The following is a 17,515-nucleotide window of genomic DNA, read 5'->3' on the forward strand; positions in this document are numbered from 1 at the left end:
GGTTGCAGCAGAGCCTGCCTAAGTTGGCAGATGCCCGGCCGCAGCCTAGCTGACAACCTGGCTGCCGGTCTCCCAAAGGAGCTGGGACTATAACCAAGGTCCAGGGAGCCTCCTGGAGCAGAGCACAAGGGACTGAAGAAGGGAGCTGACAGCCACATCACAGGAGGAAAACAGAAATGATCGGGGTGAATTCTGGTATCAAAAACCATGGAGAGGCTGGGATAGACTCCTGGACCCCGCCGTCTTGGAGGAGGACCTATAATCCAAGAGAGCTTCAACCTGGAATGTCCCAGGGACAGGATGGGGGACCCACCAGCTCTCAACTCTCAACTCACTGGTTGTTTGTTTAATCAAAAAGAGGCTCCCAGGCCCTGCATTGGAATGCACTTGTTGAGCCCAAGAGCCTGGATCTGCTTTGGCTACCACTTTCACTTTGAGGAGCTGTCATTTGCTTAATGAACAAGCCATCAGAAGAAGCAGAGAAGCATTCCTACAGGCACAGAGAAAAATGGTATCTGTGAAACAGAGGGGGAAGTAATTCAAAGAGCTTGCAGAGTGGCCAACCTTCCTCCTGGTGTCTAGGCCCAGACCTCATGAGCTGGTTCCCATGCCATGGCACAGTGGGCACTCTCAAGAGACTGATGGAAGACTGACGGGCAGCATCAGCCACATGCCACACAGGAGTAGGAAGGAACAGGCTATCCAAGGGCCCAAGAGAGCCCAGAAAGGTGAAAAGAGGAGGAGTTAGAAGAAAGTCCAAGAAGCAGACATAAGGTTCATAATGTGGGGCCAACAAGCCAGTGTGGTCTAGGGGAGCTCAGGGCACAAATGGGCCACATGGTACTCACCAGAACCACCTCTGAGCTGCGGGAGCTGAAGACTTCATGGGTCCAGGTCTGACCAGGCTCAGGGGAACGATCCCCCTTGCGGTGCAGCTTCAGGCCGACAGTGTGATGCCCCATGGTGTTCAGCAACTGGGTTACCTCGCCTGACTGCAGGTTGTCAAAGTAGATGGTGGCACCCACAATCTGGTCCCCTGAGCAGGAAAGAGCAGCAAACAGGTAAGACCCAGGATCTCAGGGAAACAGCCATGCACTGGGTATGTAAACTGAATTGCTTTAACCCTCATGAGCACCAGGAGGGTTTGGTAAGACTCAATGTACAGATGAGGAAACCGAGGCTCAGGCTATTGCTGGGTACAGATGCACACACCTGTAATCCCAGCAACTTGGGAGGCTGAGGCAGGAGCATGGCAAGTTCAAGACCCCAGCAATTTAGCAAGACCTTGACTCCAAATAAAATAAAAACAGTTAAGAATGTGGTTCAGTGATAGAGTGTCCTGTACCTCAAAAAAAAAAAAAAAAAAAAAGGAAAGGAAAAGAAAGACTATTTCCAAAGCTGTGTCTCCATGACCCCCACAACAGCCTCCCAGGAGTCCACAGGCAAGAAAGGGCCAGACTCTGGTACCCACCATCCTGAGATGCTGGGACTGGATCCTCTGTAGCCACTTGCCCATTTGTGCCTGCTCCCTGCCCTCTCTCCTGTCCTTCCACACCCTCACCCACCCCCAATTCCTGGCACCCAATGCACACTCACCCTCCTTGACCACCCCAGTGCGGGCCGCAGGGGAGTTCTGCATCACCTCCTGCACAAAGACACCGTCATCCCTCTGGGCAATGGTCAGCCCATGGGAGCCGCTGCCCTGCCAGTTGGGCAGCAGCAGCTCCCGAGTAGTCTCTTCCTCCTTCTCCATCTGGGAAGAGATGAGAAAGGGAGCTCCGGTCAGTGGGGACATGAGGACATGAGAAAGCCATGGATTTGGGATTCCAGGGAGTGAAAGGAGGTGACCAGCCCCTGGTCCCTTCCACTCAGGGCCCAACCTCCCAATGCCACAAGAGGTTTCCAACATCCCCCATTCTGTCACCTCCACCCACAAAGCCTCACACTCTCCCTCCTACTGACCTTTGCAGGATTCAGTTCAGGAGCGAATGCCTTGCCAGGAGCCCGCCCCTCCTTCCTTTCTTCCCCTCAATCTCTCTGTCGGGAATCTTGGTCACACAGCCTAGGGACAAATTCATAAAGATGCTCACACTCGGCTCACTTGAAACCCTGACCAACACTATTCCCCAGGCCAAGCCCCCACTACAGTCAGCAGGTCCATGATTCTCAAGCCTGGTATCACGGAAAGTAGGTTGAGAGGAGGCCAGACCCAGTTCCAAATCCTGGCTCTGCCTCGTCCTAGCTGTGGGACCTTGGCCAAGGCACTTGACTTCTCTGAACCCCCCTTTCCTCATCTGCAAAAATGGAAATGAAAAAGGATTTCCGAGAGGTGTGAAGGAAAGAGAAGCGAGCACTGGCAACACAGGTGTCCCACAACACCACATGCTCATCAGTCTCCACAGCAGCTTCCGGAGGGAGACGTTACTGTCTCCACTTTACAGATGGAGACAGAAGTTTTGAGAGACCAGTTTATCCAGGCTTTACTCCAAGAGAACAATGATAACAGTCTACAACCTGCATCTGGAACGCTCCCCTAAACCACATCTTGTCTGATATGAGACTCCTCAGAAGGGGCCTCTAAGGTGGGGATGGCAATACCCTCCCTGTCCCAGTGACAATATGCTAGTTTATCATCTCTAACCTGGTCCTCAGGACCAAGAGGAATCCTTGCCAGATGGGAACTCTAGGAGTCTTACCGCTACCTGAACAAAAGGAGCCCTAGTCCCAGCAGGCAGGGGCCCAAACCAAGAGGCTGGGGTAGAGCAGAGCCTGCCTCAGACCCACGGTGAGAGGAGACCCATCTGGCTGCCCACACTGAACCATGAGCCAGGTCCTTAAGTAAAGTCACGCCGCACGACAGGATGAGCTGTCAGCTGCAGTGGCACCCTGATAAGACTTTAGGCAGAACTCTGGGTACAGCCAGGAACTACAGCCACCCTCACAAAATGGTGGCATCAGCCATCAAAAGCATACCCCTGAAATTGTGTAGGGGAGCCTCACCCAGAGCTCCACCCTGAAGCTGTTTGCATCAAGGATTAGTCAACCAATCAATAAATACATAACTACTGATCACCTCCTGAATGTCCACCATTGTACTAGAGGCTGCAAAAGACTCTAGTCAGGAACAAACACAGCCCAGCCCAGCACTTAATTGCATACTGCATGAGATTGTTACCTAACGCCACTCATGCATCCTCTAAACATTTACTGAATGCACTCCATGTGCCAGATATGGAAATTTAAAACACTTAGATCCTGTCCCAGATATAAATTATAACTGAGGTGCTCTGGGTGTAACCAATTTAGCTTCAGAATGTTCCAGAGGCTTGAGAACCTTCTCAGAAATGACTATAAATGGGTCTTCAAGGTGCTACAGGACTGGGACTCTTGGAAATTCACAGGCACTTAGCAGTTCCAGTCTAGGTGGATCTCCACGTGGCTGAAAAGGTAAACACAGCCCCTCACCCCCTCCAGCCTAGGCCTCCACACCTGTTCTCCCAGTTGACAAACTCATAAATGCAGTGCTTGTCATGGACACAGGTGCTGACTAGGGGCGAGCAAAGCCTCGGAGAGCCTGCTGGCACAGGTGTGAGCTGGGAAAACAGCTCATCCCTTCCCGGCAGGCAGAGAGGCCACTGCAGGAAGTGGCCATGACCCTTTCCAATGTGAAACAGCAAAACTGGAACTTAAAGGGCACCTCTGGGTTAAGTCCAGTGCTAAGAAGCCAGCCCTGCAGATAAAGAGCCAGGCAGAGGCAGCGACGGAGAAAGTTTCCAGCCCAGGCCTCTCTGTTCCGAAGCCCCCTCGGGTCTCCCCAGCACCCATCTTCCTCCTTGAGTGGGGCCCCTGTCTCAGCCCAGCGACCTGGTGCTGAGCCAGCAGCAGGCGGCGGGGAGAAAGCAGCCAGCTCACCCTCGCCCACATGTCAGCCCCACCCTCCCTCCTTCCCCAGTGAGTCACTGCAGCGGCCGGCAGCAACAGCTCCAGACAGGCAAAGGGTCACGCCTAAAACCCGATCTGCACACGCCTCCTCCTCTAGACCCCCAGGTGCCACAGGGGCTGGGGCTCCTGTTAGCTCCTCAGGATGGGGACCCTAGACAGGAGTCCTGGAAGCACAAAGCTGGAGCTCAAGAGCTTCAACCAGGCTGCCTCCAGGAGAGGGAGAAGCCACTCTGAGAAGGGTAAGCAGCCTGGGAAGACTGAAGCTGTTGCACCTGAGGCTGCAGGTGGGTCCTGGCCAGGCACTTGAGAGCTTCCTCGCCAGGTGAGGCTGCCCACCACCCCACTGCTGCGGCTCCAGTCATGCCTTCCTGACCCAGCCAGCAAGGACTCCCCTCTCAGCTGATCTGGGCCGTTCAGTTCTGAGGATCCGCATGGGATGCAAACAGAAGCTGTGACCATGATGGCAAGGACCTGCATGTGGGTCCCAGCCCTTGGTCTCTCCCCTGTCCCTGGAGCTTATATACCAGGCGCAGATGGTCCTTCCGACTCCTCCTCCCACGCTATTGAGGTTTAGTCAGGCTTCCCGGGAGCAGAGGGCTCTGTCCTGCTTTCTCCCCAAGGCAGTTGTCTGGAGCTCTGAGGAATTCCACACTCCTCCGTCAGGCATCACAAGCCTCTATGCTATTAGAGGCCTCAGAGGCAGGCTACCCAACATGGTGGTGTATCCACGTGCGACTATTTAAACTTAAACCAAGTTACATTAAAACTGTAGTTCATTCATGGCGCTAGCCACATTTCAGGAGTTTCACTGACCACGTTTCAGGCTACTGGCTCCCATCCTGGCATGGATCTAGATTTCCCCCACTGTGGGGTTCTATGGGACAGCAATGACAGCCACACCAGATGGGGGAACAAGGTCTAGAGAGGCGAGAATGGAGCAGTGCTGGGGTCCTGGAACCCTGGCCTGCTAGCTCATAGCCCACCTGACCCTGGCTCACGGTGTTCTTTGTGATAGGAAGAGCAGGGCTGGAGTGAAAACCTCTTAGGTCAGAAAAGAACTAAGATCCTGAGGGCGCTCTGACTGCAAAGCTGAGAAGACACACATCCAAGACTGCAGGGATGGAGCGTGTTTCAGGCCAGAAGCCCTGACGGAAGAACGGGCCATTCTATGATTCAAAACCTCAAAGAATATATACAGAGAGGCAGGGCTCTGCCGTGCCCACCACCATGGACTGGGGGAACACTGAGCCGACCCAGGAGATGCCCAGGAAGCCGAATCCTTGCCCAAAGCAGAGGGCCTCTGCTAGGGCTGGCTTCTGGAGGAGCATTGTTTCTCCAGTGCTCAGAGGAGTGGGGACCAGGCCTCTTCCCCGACAGAGATCACATGAAGCCAGCCAGGGAGGGGGCCAAGGCTAATTGCTGCAGCAGCTGAAGACAGCCTCGCATCAGCTTCAGCGTCAAGATGACAGGAACTGATACACTCCCAGAGAAGCCCATGGGCCTCAATGCCTGAATGCACCAACCTGAAGAAAAGATGCACACCCGAAGGACACATGACACGCATCCACCTACACAGGCTGGACAAAAAGGCAACACTTCAAGGAAGAGAGAGGTACCCCCTCCCACATGGCAGGGAAGACACCAGCCGCCGCAGGGAAACTTCCACCCAGCACAGCAGCTCACACCGGTGCCAACCAACCCACCGTAGACCCAGGGCCAGAGAGAAGCAGTCCCTGTCCTGATCGTGCAATGACTCAAGCCCAGAATTAGAGACCTCCACCACAGGGAAAGCCCCAAACACTCATAACTAGGAGGTGGGGTGGATATTCAAAGAAGAGAGACACACCCGGGGGGGGGCGGCGGGGGAGGGTGCCCTCATAAACACTCCTCAGAGCAAGGAGGAAGAGAAAGCTCCACATGGGAAGACTGAAAGAACCCTCCTAACCTCATCCCGACTGCCGCCACACATTGAGAGAGAATTCTGCAGAGAATTCTGCACTGTTGCCTGCAAGGTACTGTGCTGGCGACATCCCATGCCTGGGGTCTCAGTCCATCCCCAAACAACTCTATGCGGTGAGAATGAAGATCCTTATTTTAGAGATGTGAAAACAGGCATCAGAGGTCGGATGACTGAGCTGCCCTGCAGGCCCAGGGTTCTCTGACTCCAACGCCAACAGTTTTCACTCAAGAAGAGATGAAGGCACAAGTAAATACACAGGATGAGACGCACGAGAAACCACAGAGAAAGATGCACGCGGGAGATATCAGAAGTGGGACCGGAGCTGGAGGGGTAAAGAACGAATGCTGGAGGGACAGACCCACAGGAAGACAGAGGAGCCTCCAGAGGCCCCTCCCCACACACCAGCCTCAAGCTGGCCCTGCTGGGGTCCCAGCGCCTTGCATTCGAGGGGCCTTTGGATTCTGGGACTCATAGAAGTTGCGTCTCCAGGAGTCAGTAACCCTGAGCTTCCCAGAACCCAACTCACCTCTAGGTTTATCCTGGGCCCCAACGGGTGGGGGAAAGAGAACCATTTCCTTCTGGGGCTGAACCAGCACCAGGCTCACTCTAAAGGCAAGCACTCACAGGGTAGTGCAAGCATTGCCACTCCCTGGGAGAAGGAAATGTCCCTGGCAGGCAGACCCTCATCCCAGAGGAACAAGGAGAAATACAGGGGTGGCATCTGCCAGGATCTAAGCCTCAAAATGGACCCTCAAGGATGCAGCTGCCAGACTTCTATTTGGGGAGGAAAAAAAGCATACCCTTTTTCTACTTGAAGTAGAAGTGGGCAGTGATCTAAGTGGCACTGGGAACCTTCACAAATCTACCTAGCTGATTCTGGGCAGTATGCCCCAAGCGGGCACTTTCAATTTATGAGGGAGGGTGGAATTATCAGGGAGAATCAGACCAACATATTGCAAGATACAGGTGACACGGACCCTGGAAAGATGTTCAGAGAAAGACATACAAGGACTCACACACTCAGCAGGTACTCAAAGACCCTCATCAGCCCTGCTCCCCACCCTTCACTGCCCAGAGCAGAACCACAGGCCCAGCTCACAGCAGACACCTGTCATGAGATCCTTTACCTGCTCGCCTGGTGCTGTGTCCCTGAGTCTGCACTTCGCTGTGTGCGCACCTGCCAATCTTGCCACCCTGCTACTTAACCTTGGGGGTGGGAGGCTGAGCTGGCCCAGCCCACAGCTCCTACCTGGAGAAAGTCTTCCAGTCTCATCGCTCTAGCCATCCCCTCCCCACACCCCCTTCCCTGAACCTCACCAGTGTGGCTTTTCTGATTGTTTTTTTTTTTTTTTTAAAGAGAGAGTGAGAGAGGAGAGAGAGAGAGAATTTTTTAAATATTTATTTATTTTTTTAGTTCTTGGCGGACACAACATCTTTGTTGGTATGTGGTGCTGAGGATCGAACCCGGGCCGCACGCATGCCAGGCAAGCGCGTTACCGCTTGAACCACATTTTCTGATTGTTGACAGCCAGGGCAGCTCTCTACCTGGAGCACAGCCAACTGGCGGCTTTCTGAAATCTCTCTTTACCTCTCTCTACCCTGGCCACACACATCTGTCTCCCACGCCCCCAGCAAGCTCCAAGCTGTAAAGTCCAAGTTCCCACTTCCAGCAGAGAGGGAGATTCCCGCTTCCTCCCTTGGCCAAGAGGGACACCCCTACCCTCCTTGTGACGGAGACTTGGGGACAAACATTATATGGTACAATGGGAACTCCCACACCTGACCACAGAGACATGGAAGAATGGCCCTTTACCCAGGACCACTGGGATTAGGACACCAACTGATGAGGTGTGGTGCCCTTCAGGGCAGGGAGAGGGAGTAAAGAAGAAAGCTCTTGCCTTGACCCTGAGGGGTCAGCACAGCTTGGAGGCTGCCCTCCATCCCCTCCTGGCCAGCTCTGGAGACAGTGCTCTGCGCTCGCCCCCCAGTGGTCAGACCACACTAGTGCAGGGGCGCAGGGCCGGGCAGGGCCAGAGAGCCGCCCCCCAGCCCAGTCAGGACTCGTAGCTGTAGCCAGGATCTGCTCCAGGCACTTCCCCTTCCCCTAGAACCTCCGCTCAGGCCCCAGGGGACTTGGCAGGATGCCCCTCCCTGACAGGACGTGTGCAGTGCCTTGCTCAGCCTCTCTCAGCCTCGTTCTGTGGGGTTGCACTCCCAGGGCTTCCCTAGCCCTCTTCTAGATATCTGCACACAGACTCCAGGGCCTGGACCTCTGGGACAGGGAGGCTAGCTCCAGTCTTTACCTACAGCCTCTGCAGCCAGCAGGAAACCTCCACCACCAGGGCGGACTGCCATGACTCAGGCCCTCCAAACCCCACCAGGCCCACCACAATGTAAGGACCCCTATGTACAACCAATGGGACACCCACTCGAAGGCAATGATGCAAACCTCACTCAAATTCAAAGCTGCTGCTTGGCAGAGTGGCACATGCCTGTAATCCAGTAACTTCGGGGGCTGAGGCAGGAGGATCGCAGGTTTAAGGTCAGCCTTGGCAATTTAGCCATATCCTGTCTCAAAATACATTAAAATGGCTTGGGGCTATAGCTCAGAGACACCCTGGGTTCCATCCCCAGTATGAAAGCAAGGGAGAAAGAAAGAAAGAAATTCAGAGGTTGTGACACAGGTAGTCACAGGGACCCAAGGGCACAGTAGAGCTACAATTCCTGCACTGCTAAGAGTGGTGGACCCAAGACCACCAGCTACAACGGCCCAGCCCCAAGCCTTGTTGGGTAGGAACTGAGGCTGAGTTCATCAAAATGTGCATACACAGGGGCTGGAGTTGTGGCTGAGCAGTACAGCGCTCGCCTAGCACATGCAAGGCCCTGAGTTCGATCCTCAGCACCACATAAAAATAAATAAATAAAATAAAGGTATTGTGTCCAACCACAATTAAAATATATATATATATATTTAGAGAGAGAGAATCTTTTTTTTTTTTTTTTTTTTTTGTAGATGGACACAACACAATGCCTTTATTTTTATGTGGTGCTGAGAATCGAACCCGGGTCCTGCCTGTGCCAAGCGAGCACTCTACCGCTGCGCCACAATCCCAGCCCAAAAAATAAATATATTTTTAAATGAATATACAGGACCTATAATCCCAGTGACTCGGGAGACTGAAGCAGGAAGAACAGAAATTTGAGGCTGGAATGGGCAATTTAGCAAGACCCTGACTCAAAACAAAAAATGGACTGGGGAAGTAGTTCAAAGGGTAAAGTGCCCTTGGGTTCAATTCAGTACTGCAAAAAAGAAAAAGAAAAAATGCATACACAGATTCCTGTGGTGCCTTGTGGTTCCACTATGTGCCCCCCGACCCCCTCAGACACATTCTGGCATGAAGGAAATCTCTCTGCTTGAACTCAGAAAGGCTCAGGAGCCTGGCTAGACTGTCCACTGGTAGAGCCCAGTGAAATGTAAGTCCCTGGCAGTGTGGCTGAAGCCCTCAGCAGGCAGAGAGAGCAAAAGGCCCTAGACTCTCATTGCCACCACCTAAGCTAAAGGCACTCTTTCTCTTGCTTTTTCTTTTCTTTTCTTCCCCCCCCCCCACCCCGTATTGGGGCACTCTACCACCAAGCAAAGTTTTCAAGGATGGCCTCAAACTTGCAATCCTCCTGCCTCAGCCTCTGGAGTAGCAAGGATTACAGACCTAATGGAACATTCTAAACCCTCTCCAGCAGCCACCTCCCTTTCTCAAACCTAAGTGTGCAACAGCACATGGTCAGCCCAACTCCAGGGAGAGAAACCTGGGGGCCACCAGGCAAAGTTCCCATCAGGAGTCAAACTAGCTCTCCTGGTCTGCCTCTCTGTCCCCAGGCAGTTCTCAAGTTCTAAAGGAGGTGGTAGCCACACCCTAGTAGCCCACACACCCCTCCACCCCCACAGCTTTGCCCCAACCCCTCAAACCAGCTCCTCAGGCTCAGGGTGGTGTGCTCTGCCAGGGTTCACCAGCCAGTTCCACTTTGAGCAAAAGAATCCAGTGTGGTGGTGCCCAGAGGACTCTACCAGGGGCCTCCCTGGGACTGAGGTGACATGGGACCCCCAGTTCATTCCCTGCCCTTGACTGATGGCTGGCTTTCCTCTTTCACCAGTCTCCTATGGCTTACTCTCTCTCATCCCCCACCCTGACCCTGGCCCTGGCCCTGTAGCTTCACCCTCTGGCTGGCAGCTCTGTGTCCCCAGCTCTGTGGGGTCATCTCTTCAAGGAGCTGCCCAGGCCCAGACCCCTGACTGCCATATCAGCATTACTAAACTCTGCCCCTGTGTCCTGTTCTCTCACACTGTCCCTGTGCATACTCTCTTAGGACAAGGACTTTAGAGGACTCACATCCTCCAGCACTCATCTCCCATCCGCCCCACAGGGCCTGCAGGCTTTGCTAACTCAGCTTTGGTGGTCCCAGTTCCTTTCCCACACTCTCTTACTGCACAGCTCACAGCTCAGAACAAGGTGCTTCCTAAACCTGGGGCTCCCTTGTACTCCCCAGTCTGCACACTCTGCCCACTAGGTGAGGGCCCAGTCCAAAGACCCTCCAGGCAGAGAAGGAAGCCTGGGAAAGAGAAGAGTGCCACACCCTGCTCAGGGACTTCTCTCCTGGGGCATGGACCAAAGAGAGATCTAGTCCCCTCAATTACACCCAGTACAGACATGGAAACCTTCAAATGCTTCCCAAATCAATCTCTCCCTTCTTCCTCATTCTCCCTCAAATTTACCTATCAGGACAGCACCCATTAGATCACTGGATCCCACAAAATCAGCCAACACTTATCATGTGCTAGGTGCTGCTAGGAAGGAGAGAAGGTGAAGCTAGACCCTGCAGTGAGAGGTTAAATTCGAATGGGGAGAACTATTTCAAAACCATTTATTGGGAGCCCAGCGATATGCTGGGGACAGAGGTAGATATCTGGGCCCCTATTCCTGGGGAAATCCCATGTCATTCTTTAAGGACCTCAAAGCCAGGAGAGGCTTCACACTGCCTTTCCCCAAATCCCTCCACAGAGCAGGGCATTCAGCAGCAAGTGCAAGCACCCCGGAGCACCTCGCCACTACTCTCACCTCCGCCCAGGGCCACACCCTGAGAAGCGCGCAATAGAACACACGAAACTCGCACAATCCCTCCGTGGTCACACTGTTTATTAGTACCAGAGCCATCCCCACCTGGTTGTTGAGGCTCAGAACTGAGAGATCCCCCCACGTCTTTCATCGGCCCCCTCAGCTCCCCTCCCACGCAAGGGGAACAACCTTCATTGCTCCCAACTCACAAGTCCCTCCCGGCCAGAGTCGCCAAGGATCTGTGCCCCCACACCCCAGACCTGGCACTGTAGGGGGCGCCCAGCCCTGCCAGGGGCGGGCCAGGCCCTCACACACTGCACACCCCCTCCCTGCATGGGAAAGCCTTACATAACACAGTTCTCTGCACACACCCTAAAGCACGCTGCCTTTCCAGCCCCACAGCGGGACCTCGCCCCACGGCCCTCTCTCCTGGCGCGCGCTGCCTGAGTGGAGGGGTGCAGCGAGGGCTGCTAAATCCTCCTCCTACGCCAAGCCCTGCTCCTGCCCCCACCTCCCACACACAGCCCCTTTCCCCCTCCCCTTTGCCCCTCACCACTCCTCCCCAAGTTCTGGTTTGAATTAGTCACCGGCTCCAACCACCACATTCCTCAGGCTGCTGGCGCGAAGCCAAGCGCTGGGGCGGGGGCCCTCCCGCCCGGACGGGTTTGGGAGTTGGGTGGGGGAGAAAGCGCCGCCTCTGGAAGGGAAGGGGCGGTTCTGGGGGCTGTGTGGCTGCACGGCCCCCCTCCCGCCCACCCCAACGCAGGAATCTCCCTAATTATGTTCCCCACCCCCACCCCCACTCCCACCCATCCCGTCGGGAGGAGCGCTGCAAACTTCCAGGCTCGGCGGCCCTGGAAGAAGAAGGGAGTTTTCTGGAGCGGGGAACACAGAGGGGCAAGAGCAGGGCGGGGCTGCTGGGGGTGGCGCGGAGGGCCGCCAGGAGCGAGAAAAAGAGGCTCGTGGTACAGAACAGGGTGGGGCCGGGAGGACTCGGGACGCAAGGCAGGGACGGAGGTGCGGGCAGCAAGGAAGGACAGCGAAGGGGGCGCACCGAGCGGAGGCTCAGGGGCGCCGGGAGGGGCCGGGGGACTGCGGCTGCGATCTCGGAAACTCCTGTAAACAGGGAATACAAACGGAGTGGCGCGCTGAGCCACCGCCCCAAGGAGAGGGGGTGGTACCAGGCCAGAAACGGGGCGCCCTGCCATGCGGCAGGGACAACAATCCATCCCTGAGAGAACTAGGAGTGGAGCGAAGCACACTAAGGAGCGATTTTCCAACTTGGCCCAACTTGTGCCCCAAAAGAGCTCCGCTCCCACAGCATGACGCGTCGCCCCCCCCTCCCCGGCGGCTGCGGGAGGACAAGCTTGCTCCAAACTGTGAATTCTCACTGTGACACCACTCTCAATACGCCTGGATGGAGCCCCGCAACCCGCCTCCCCCACAGGTTACGGGTGTAGTGGCCCCCGATCACGCCACGGTGCGCCAAGCGCCCCTACCTGCGCGCTCAGCCCCGGGGCACAGCCATAGCCAGCACGGGGCCCGAGGTCGCGGTGCTGTGGCTGCTGACTGCTGCGAGCCCCGGTCGGGGCGGGTCCGGCAGGGCGGGCGGTGCAGTCCCCGCGGCAGAGCTGCTCCGAGTGGCCGGGCCCCCGCGCGCGGAGGCGGCTCTTGTAACTCCGGCTCGGGCGGGCGGGTCGGCCGGAGCTGTGGGGAGAGGGCGGGGCCGGGCGGGGCCCCAACAGGGCTGAGACCAGCAAGCCGGGCGGACACTGGAGGGACCGGGAGTAGGTTGGTGTGGTGGAGGGGCACGAAGGGGACGCAGGAACAAGGAGGTGTCGCCTACTCCCCTCCCCTGTCTCTTGCGCCCTGCCCTGTAGCCAGGATCTACTCCCCTCCCCTAGTAAGTGGAGTGTGTAGCTTCATCGACCAAAATCTCCTTGAAGCACGATGGGCTCATAGCTGGAATTGGGAGTCAACCTATTTTGCAAGAAGGGCCAAGGGACTCAGAGTTATTGGGGACTTGGATGATTCATTCGCGACCTCCAGCCTGAAACACGGACCTTTGAGTTTTATCTCGGAGTAGGCAAGATTTCATCCCTCGTCCCAGACACTTCGCTTGGTTCCCAAACTCCCCTGCAGCCGCGCCCATTTCTTGCCTTCAGACCTTCATGATGCCCGCTCATCCTCTCCCTCCATGGAACCAACTTAGAGTCGCTAGTCCCACCCTCCAAGAATCAGGGTCGCCAATGCCCCAGGCTCTACAGTGCTGCTTCAGCTGGGGCAGCAACACCGGAGTTGGGCCTGCAGCCCTTAGAGAAGTGACGGGGCTTCCCACCTTCCTCTGCAAACTGTCCCCCCCCCACCCCCGCCCGCCCCACGAAGCTGAGGAGCCTGGGCTTCAGCTCTTCCTCCGCCTTCCCTGTCCTCCTGGATTTTCCCAACCCCTCCCTCATCTCTGCACTTGCAGGATTCGAGTATCCCAATTTACAGCCATTTCCCACAGCCACTTCTAACTACATGGAGATTTTTATTAAACGCTTAATGATGGGGTATAGGAGCCTCTGGCTACACACCCCATCCTCCACATTCCCTTTCTCTTCTCCCTTATGAGTCCTCTTATCTCCCCCCAACCAAGTGGCCATTCACTGCCCACTCCAATTTCCCTTTCTTCCCAAATGCTGGGGAAAGGAGACGGAGACCCTAGGCTCAGAAACTGAGAATACCTGGCCAGGGCATGAGCACCCTACTGGCTGCAGGATCTTGAGTGGGCTGGGGCTGAGACCAGCCTGGCCCTGTCCTCTGAAATGGCAAACATGTTTACAGGCTAAAAATACCAGCAGCAAAGTCTGCTGCCAGCCCTGGGGGCTGTAGGCAGGTCCAGTTACCCTCACAGGGTAGCGGTGGGGGAGGGAAGAGACAGCAAAAGGAGCCACAGAAATGCAGACAAGCAAATAATGGACACACAGAGGTGGAAACACGTATGTATGTAGACTTCAGACAGGTATAGACATGCAAAGATGCAGAGACTTGGGCACCAGCCCCCCCACTCACACACACACACACACACATACACACTCATACACACCCACACACAAAGAGGTATTTACTTAATGACTCAACCTCACTATACACATCACAAGCACACTGTCATAGACACAGACTTTCCTGAAAAATCACCTTCTCTCCCATTTTGTCCTGCACTCCTTTCCTAGCACCAATCTCACTTAAAGGAAAAAAAAAAAAGTCTAAACTTTTAAGTTTACAAACTTTTTTAAAAATAAAAACTAACAGCTGTTTACTGACATCTTTTTGCATTTTATTTCATTGTATATAATATTTATTCAGTTTCATAAACATAGATCAAGAATGAGATAAAGTGGCCTGCCAGAAGCAGTGGCACACATCTGAAATCCCCGCAGTTTGGGAGACTGAGGCAGAAGGATCACAAGTTCAAGGCCAGCCTCAGCAACTTGGTGAGACCCTGTCTCAAAATCAAAAATAAAGAGTTGGGCTGAGGATGTAGCTTGGTGGTAAAATGTCCCTGGGTTCAAATCTCAGTACTCCCCCAAAAGATAAACTGGCCTATAATCCTACAAATCAGTTAATCCTTGTTGACATTTTTATTTTATTTTATTTTTAGTTGTAGATAGACACAATACTTTTATTTATTTATATGTGGTGCTGAGGATGGAACCCAGTGTCTCACACATGCTAGGCAAGCACTCTGCCAGTGAGCCATAACCCCAGCCCCTTGTTGACATTTTAAAAAATAAAATCAATACTTTCCTAATGGTGAAGTTTGCTTTGTTTTTTTTTTTGTTGTTGTTGTTGTTGTTTTTTTTTTTTTTTTTTTTTTTTGGGGGGGTGGGTATTTGTTTACTTATTTAATTTGGTGTTGGAAATGAACCCAGGGCCTTCCACATACTAAACACATACTCTACCCCTGCGCTACACCCAGTCCCTAAAATTTAAATAATATAGAAATGTATAACAATAAAAAGTAAATGCCTTCCTTCCTTCTCTACAAAAGTCCCTCTCCCACAAAGTAAGCACTGTTAATAATTTACCAAAGGATTTTTAACTTTGAAATGAATCATCATTTGGTTCCTTGAAAGAGCAAGGTCTCCTAGTACATATTAAAATGGGAATTGATTTACACTCCAAGTTTTCAGAAAGATGGCTATGGTGTGACAAATGTCACAAAGAGGGCTATAGGGGTTTGGAGAAAGGAGGTTGGATAGGAAAGAAAGAACAGGACATGGGACATGGGAAGTGGGAGGGCCTGGACGTCATTCACCTCAGTTCAGCTTCATCAGGCCCCCCAGGAACAAAAGAGCAGAGGCAAGCTTCCCGGGCTCAGAGCCAACTTATCTGCTCCTTTGTTTGTTCTGGCCACCTTCTTGGTCAACAGGGAAGAAGGCAGGATGGTGAGGTGGGCTTTTGGAGCAGGCATAGAACAGGGTCACTGGCCAGGTACTTCATTCAGGAGTAAGGGTAACAAGATGACCTGGTGAGGGTGGTTCTAGGAACTGGCTCCTGCCCCAGTCCTAAGAAAGTAGAGAGTGGGTAACCTCCACACTGCCTCCAAAAAACCATGATCTGGAACCAGAACTGGGATTTCCTACATCAGCCTACTCAGCCCAGGGGAGGGGAATGTTTTCAAACGATTTTGATAATGTAAGTGGAGACAAACTTTTAGAAATTTCTGCCAAACCTTTTTCTTCTGCCTAATGCAGCACCCCTCCACTCCAAATCCCAAAAAGCTACTGTAATGGTGATTTTTTTTTCTTTCTGCATCATAGCATGTATTTTCATATATCAGCTCATTCAATCCTCACACACCTGGGAAGGAAGCACCCAGTGAGGGAGGCAATGGTCTCAGAGAGGGTTAGTGATTTCTGTGAAGTCACACAACTGACTGAAACAGGAGTCAAAGCTCCCACTAGCATTTAAGCTTCATAAGGAGAGAGGTTCCCCCCTCCCCCGTGTATGCCCCATGCCTAGAGCAGTGGTGAGTACATAGCAATCACTCAGGAACAGGTTTTATTATTTATTTCTCGGTGGTGGCACACGCCTGTAATCCCAGCAGCTCAGGAGGTGGAGGCAGGAGGATCACAAGTTCAAAACCAGCCTCAGCAATTTAGCAGAGCACTAAGCAACTCAGTGAGACCCTGTCTCTAAAAAAAAAAAAAAAAAAAAAAAAAAAAAAAAATATATATATATATATATATATATATATATATATATATATATATATTTCACACACACACACACACACAAAATAGGGCTGGGGATGTGGCTTGGTGGTTGAGTGTCCCTGAGTTCAATCCCTGGTACCTCCCAAAAAATATTATTTATTTGCTTGTTTATTTATTTATTTATGTGGTTCTGAGGAGTGAACCCAGGACCTCATACATGCTGAGCTTGTGCTCTACCACTGAGCTACCCAGCCTTTGGCAACAGATGAATGAATGAACGAATGAATGAACTCTAGACATAACTGATCACAAAGCCCCTGCTCTTTCTCCCAGAGCAGCATCCTGCATCCCACACCATTAGTTTCCTGGGACTCTCAGTTCCCAGAAAGCAATTTTCTTATGTGTCGGTCTCTCCTGCAGCTGCACAAACATTATTGTATGTTCCATACTGGGTCAGGGACCTGTGGTGATGGTGTAAGACGTAAAAGAGAACTTGGCAAGATGGAATCCCTGCCCTGGAGGCACTCAGTCCCCAAGGAAAGGGCTCTGATCACTCTTACCTTGTCCTCTGAATTTCTTGCAGGACTTATACTTTGAGAAAACTGAAAACTCTTTTTTCTTTAAAACCAGGTCTTTTACACTGCTGCCTCCCCGCACACCACACACGTACATGTATGCACACTCACACACTTTGTTAAGAGTCCTCTTTGACCAACACTAAAAAAAAAAAAAAAAAGTCTTCTCCAAGGTTTCACACGCCTGTCAAATTAAAGGTTATAGTCTTTAGTACCAGCACTCTCCACCAGCTATCAGAGGTGTCTAACACCCCTGTCGTCCAGACTCACTGGCAAAGCTAGGTGAGCTCTAGGACTCGTCATCACTGGATAGCCCAGCTTCTCCAGAGTGACGCTTCCTCCCTCCCTGGGGGTTCCCTGAAATATACGTGTTGTGAGTTTGTGTATGATGAACCTTGGGCTCCTCCGTTGCCAGGCAACGTGCCTCTGTTTTGTTCCTATTATGCCTGTTTCCATAGTAACCACAAAGGGGAGCTCTGTGGACTGGCCCCTTGCCAGGGGATTCCCCTTCCCCTCCCTTCTTGCCACAATCCCCTTTTCTGAAATCAGCAATTTACAGGGAAGAAAAAGGCTGACAGCTCAAAGGGTAATCTCGGCTTTTAAAAGTGTGATCCAGAAAGGAAGTGAAGTGTGCCGTCTGTTCTCAGTCTCTGTAAAACAGACCCCCCCTCCCATGAAAGTTCCCTTGCAGCAGAGAAATGACTATCAACCCTTCTTAGGGCCATTGGG

At 53.0% G+C, this 17,515-nt stretch overlaps 1 protein-coding gene across 4 annotated transcripts in view; it reads right to left on the reverse strand.

Moving 5' to 3' along the window:
• AHNAK (AHNAK nucleoprotein) overlaps nt 1-13,226 on the reverse strand; it is a 97,527-nt gene extending 84,301 nt beyond the window's left edge. Inside the window, exons 1-4 of one of the 4 annotated variants that reach the window (XM_081281292.1) lie at nt 13,074-13,221; nt 12,510-12,717; nt 1,597-1,753; nt 849-1,036 (exon numbers count right to left, since the gene is read on the reverse strand). In XM_081281292.1, coding sequence (XP_081137418.1) covers nt 849-1,036; nt 1,597-1,753; nt 12,510-12,717; nt 13,074-13,162 — 642 coding nt within the window. In that variant the 5' untranslated portion in view covers nt 13,163-13,221. Of the gene's footprint in view, nt 1-848; nt 1,037-1,596; nt 1,754-1,962; nt 2,063-12,509; nt 12,718-13,073 lie in introns of those variants that run through there. The other 3 variants (XM_081281291.1, XM_081281289.1, XM_081281290.1) reach the window with 3 other exon arrangements.
• Between the last annotated feature and the right edge of the window lie 4,289 nt (nt 13,227-17,515).

The sequence above is a fragment of the Spermophilus citellus genome (genome assembly GCF_964194105.1).
Source record: "Spermophilus citellus genome assembly, chromosome: 2".
Classification (NCBI taxonomy): Eukaryota; Metazoa; Chordata; class Mammalia; order Rodentia; family Sciuridae; genus Spermophilus; species Spermophilus citellus.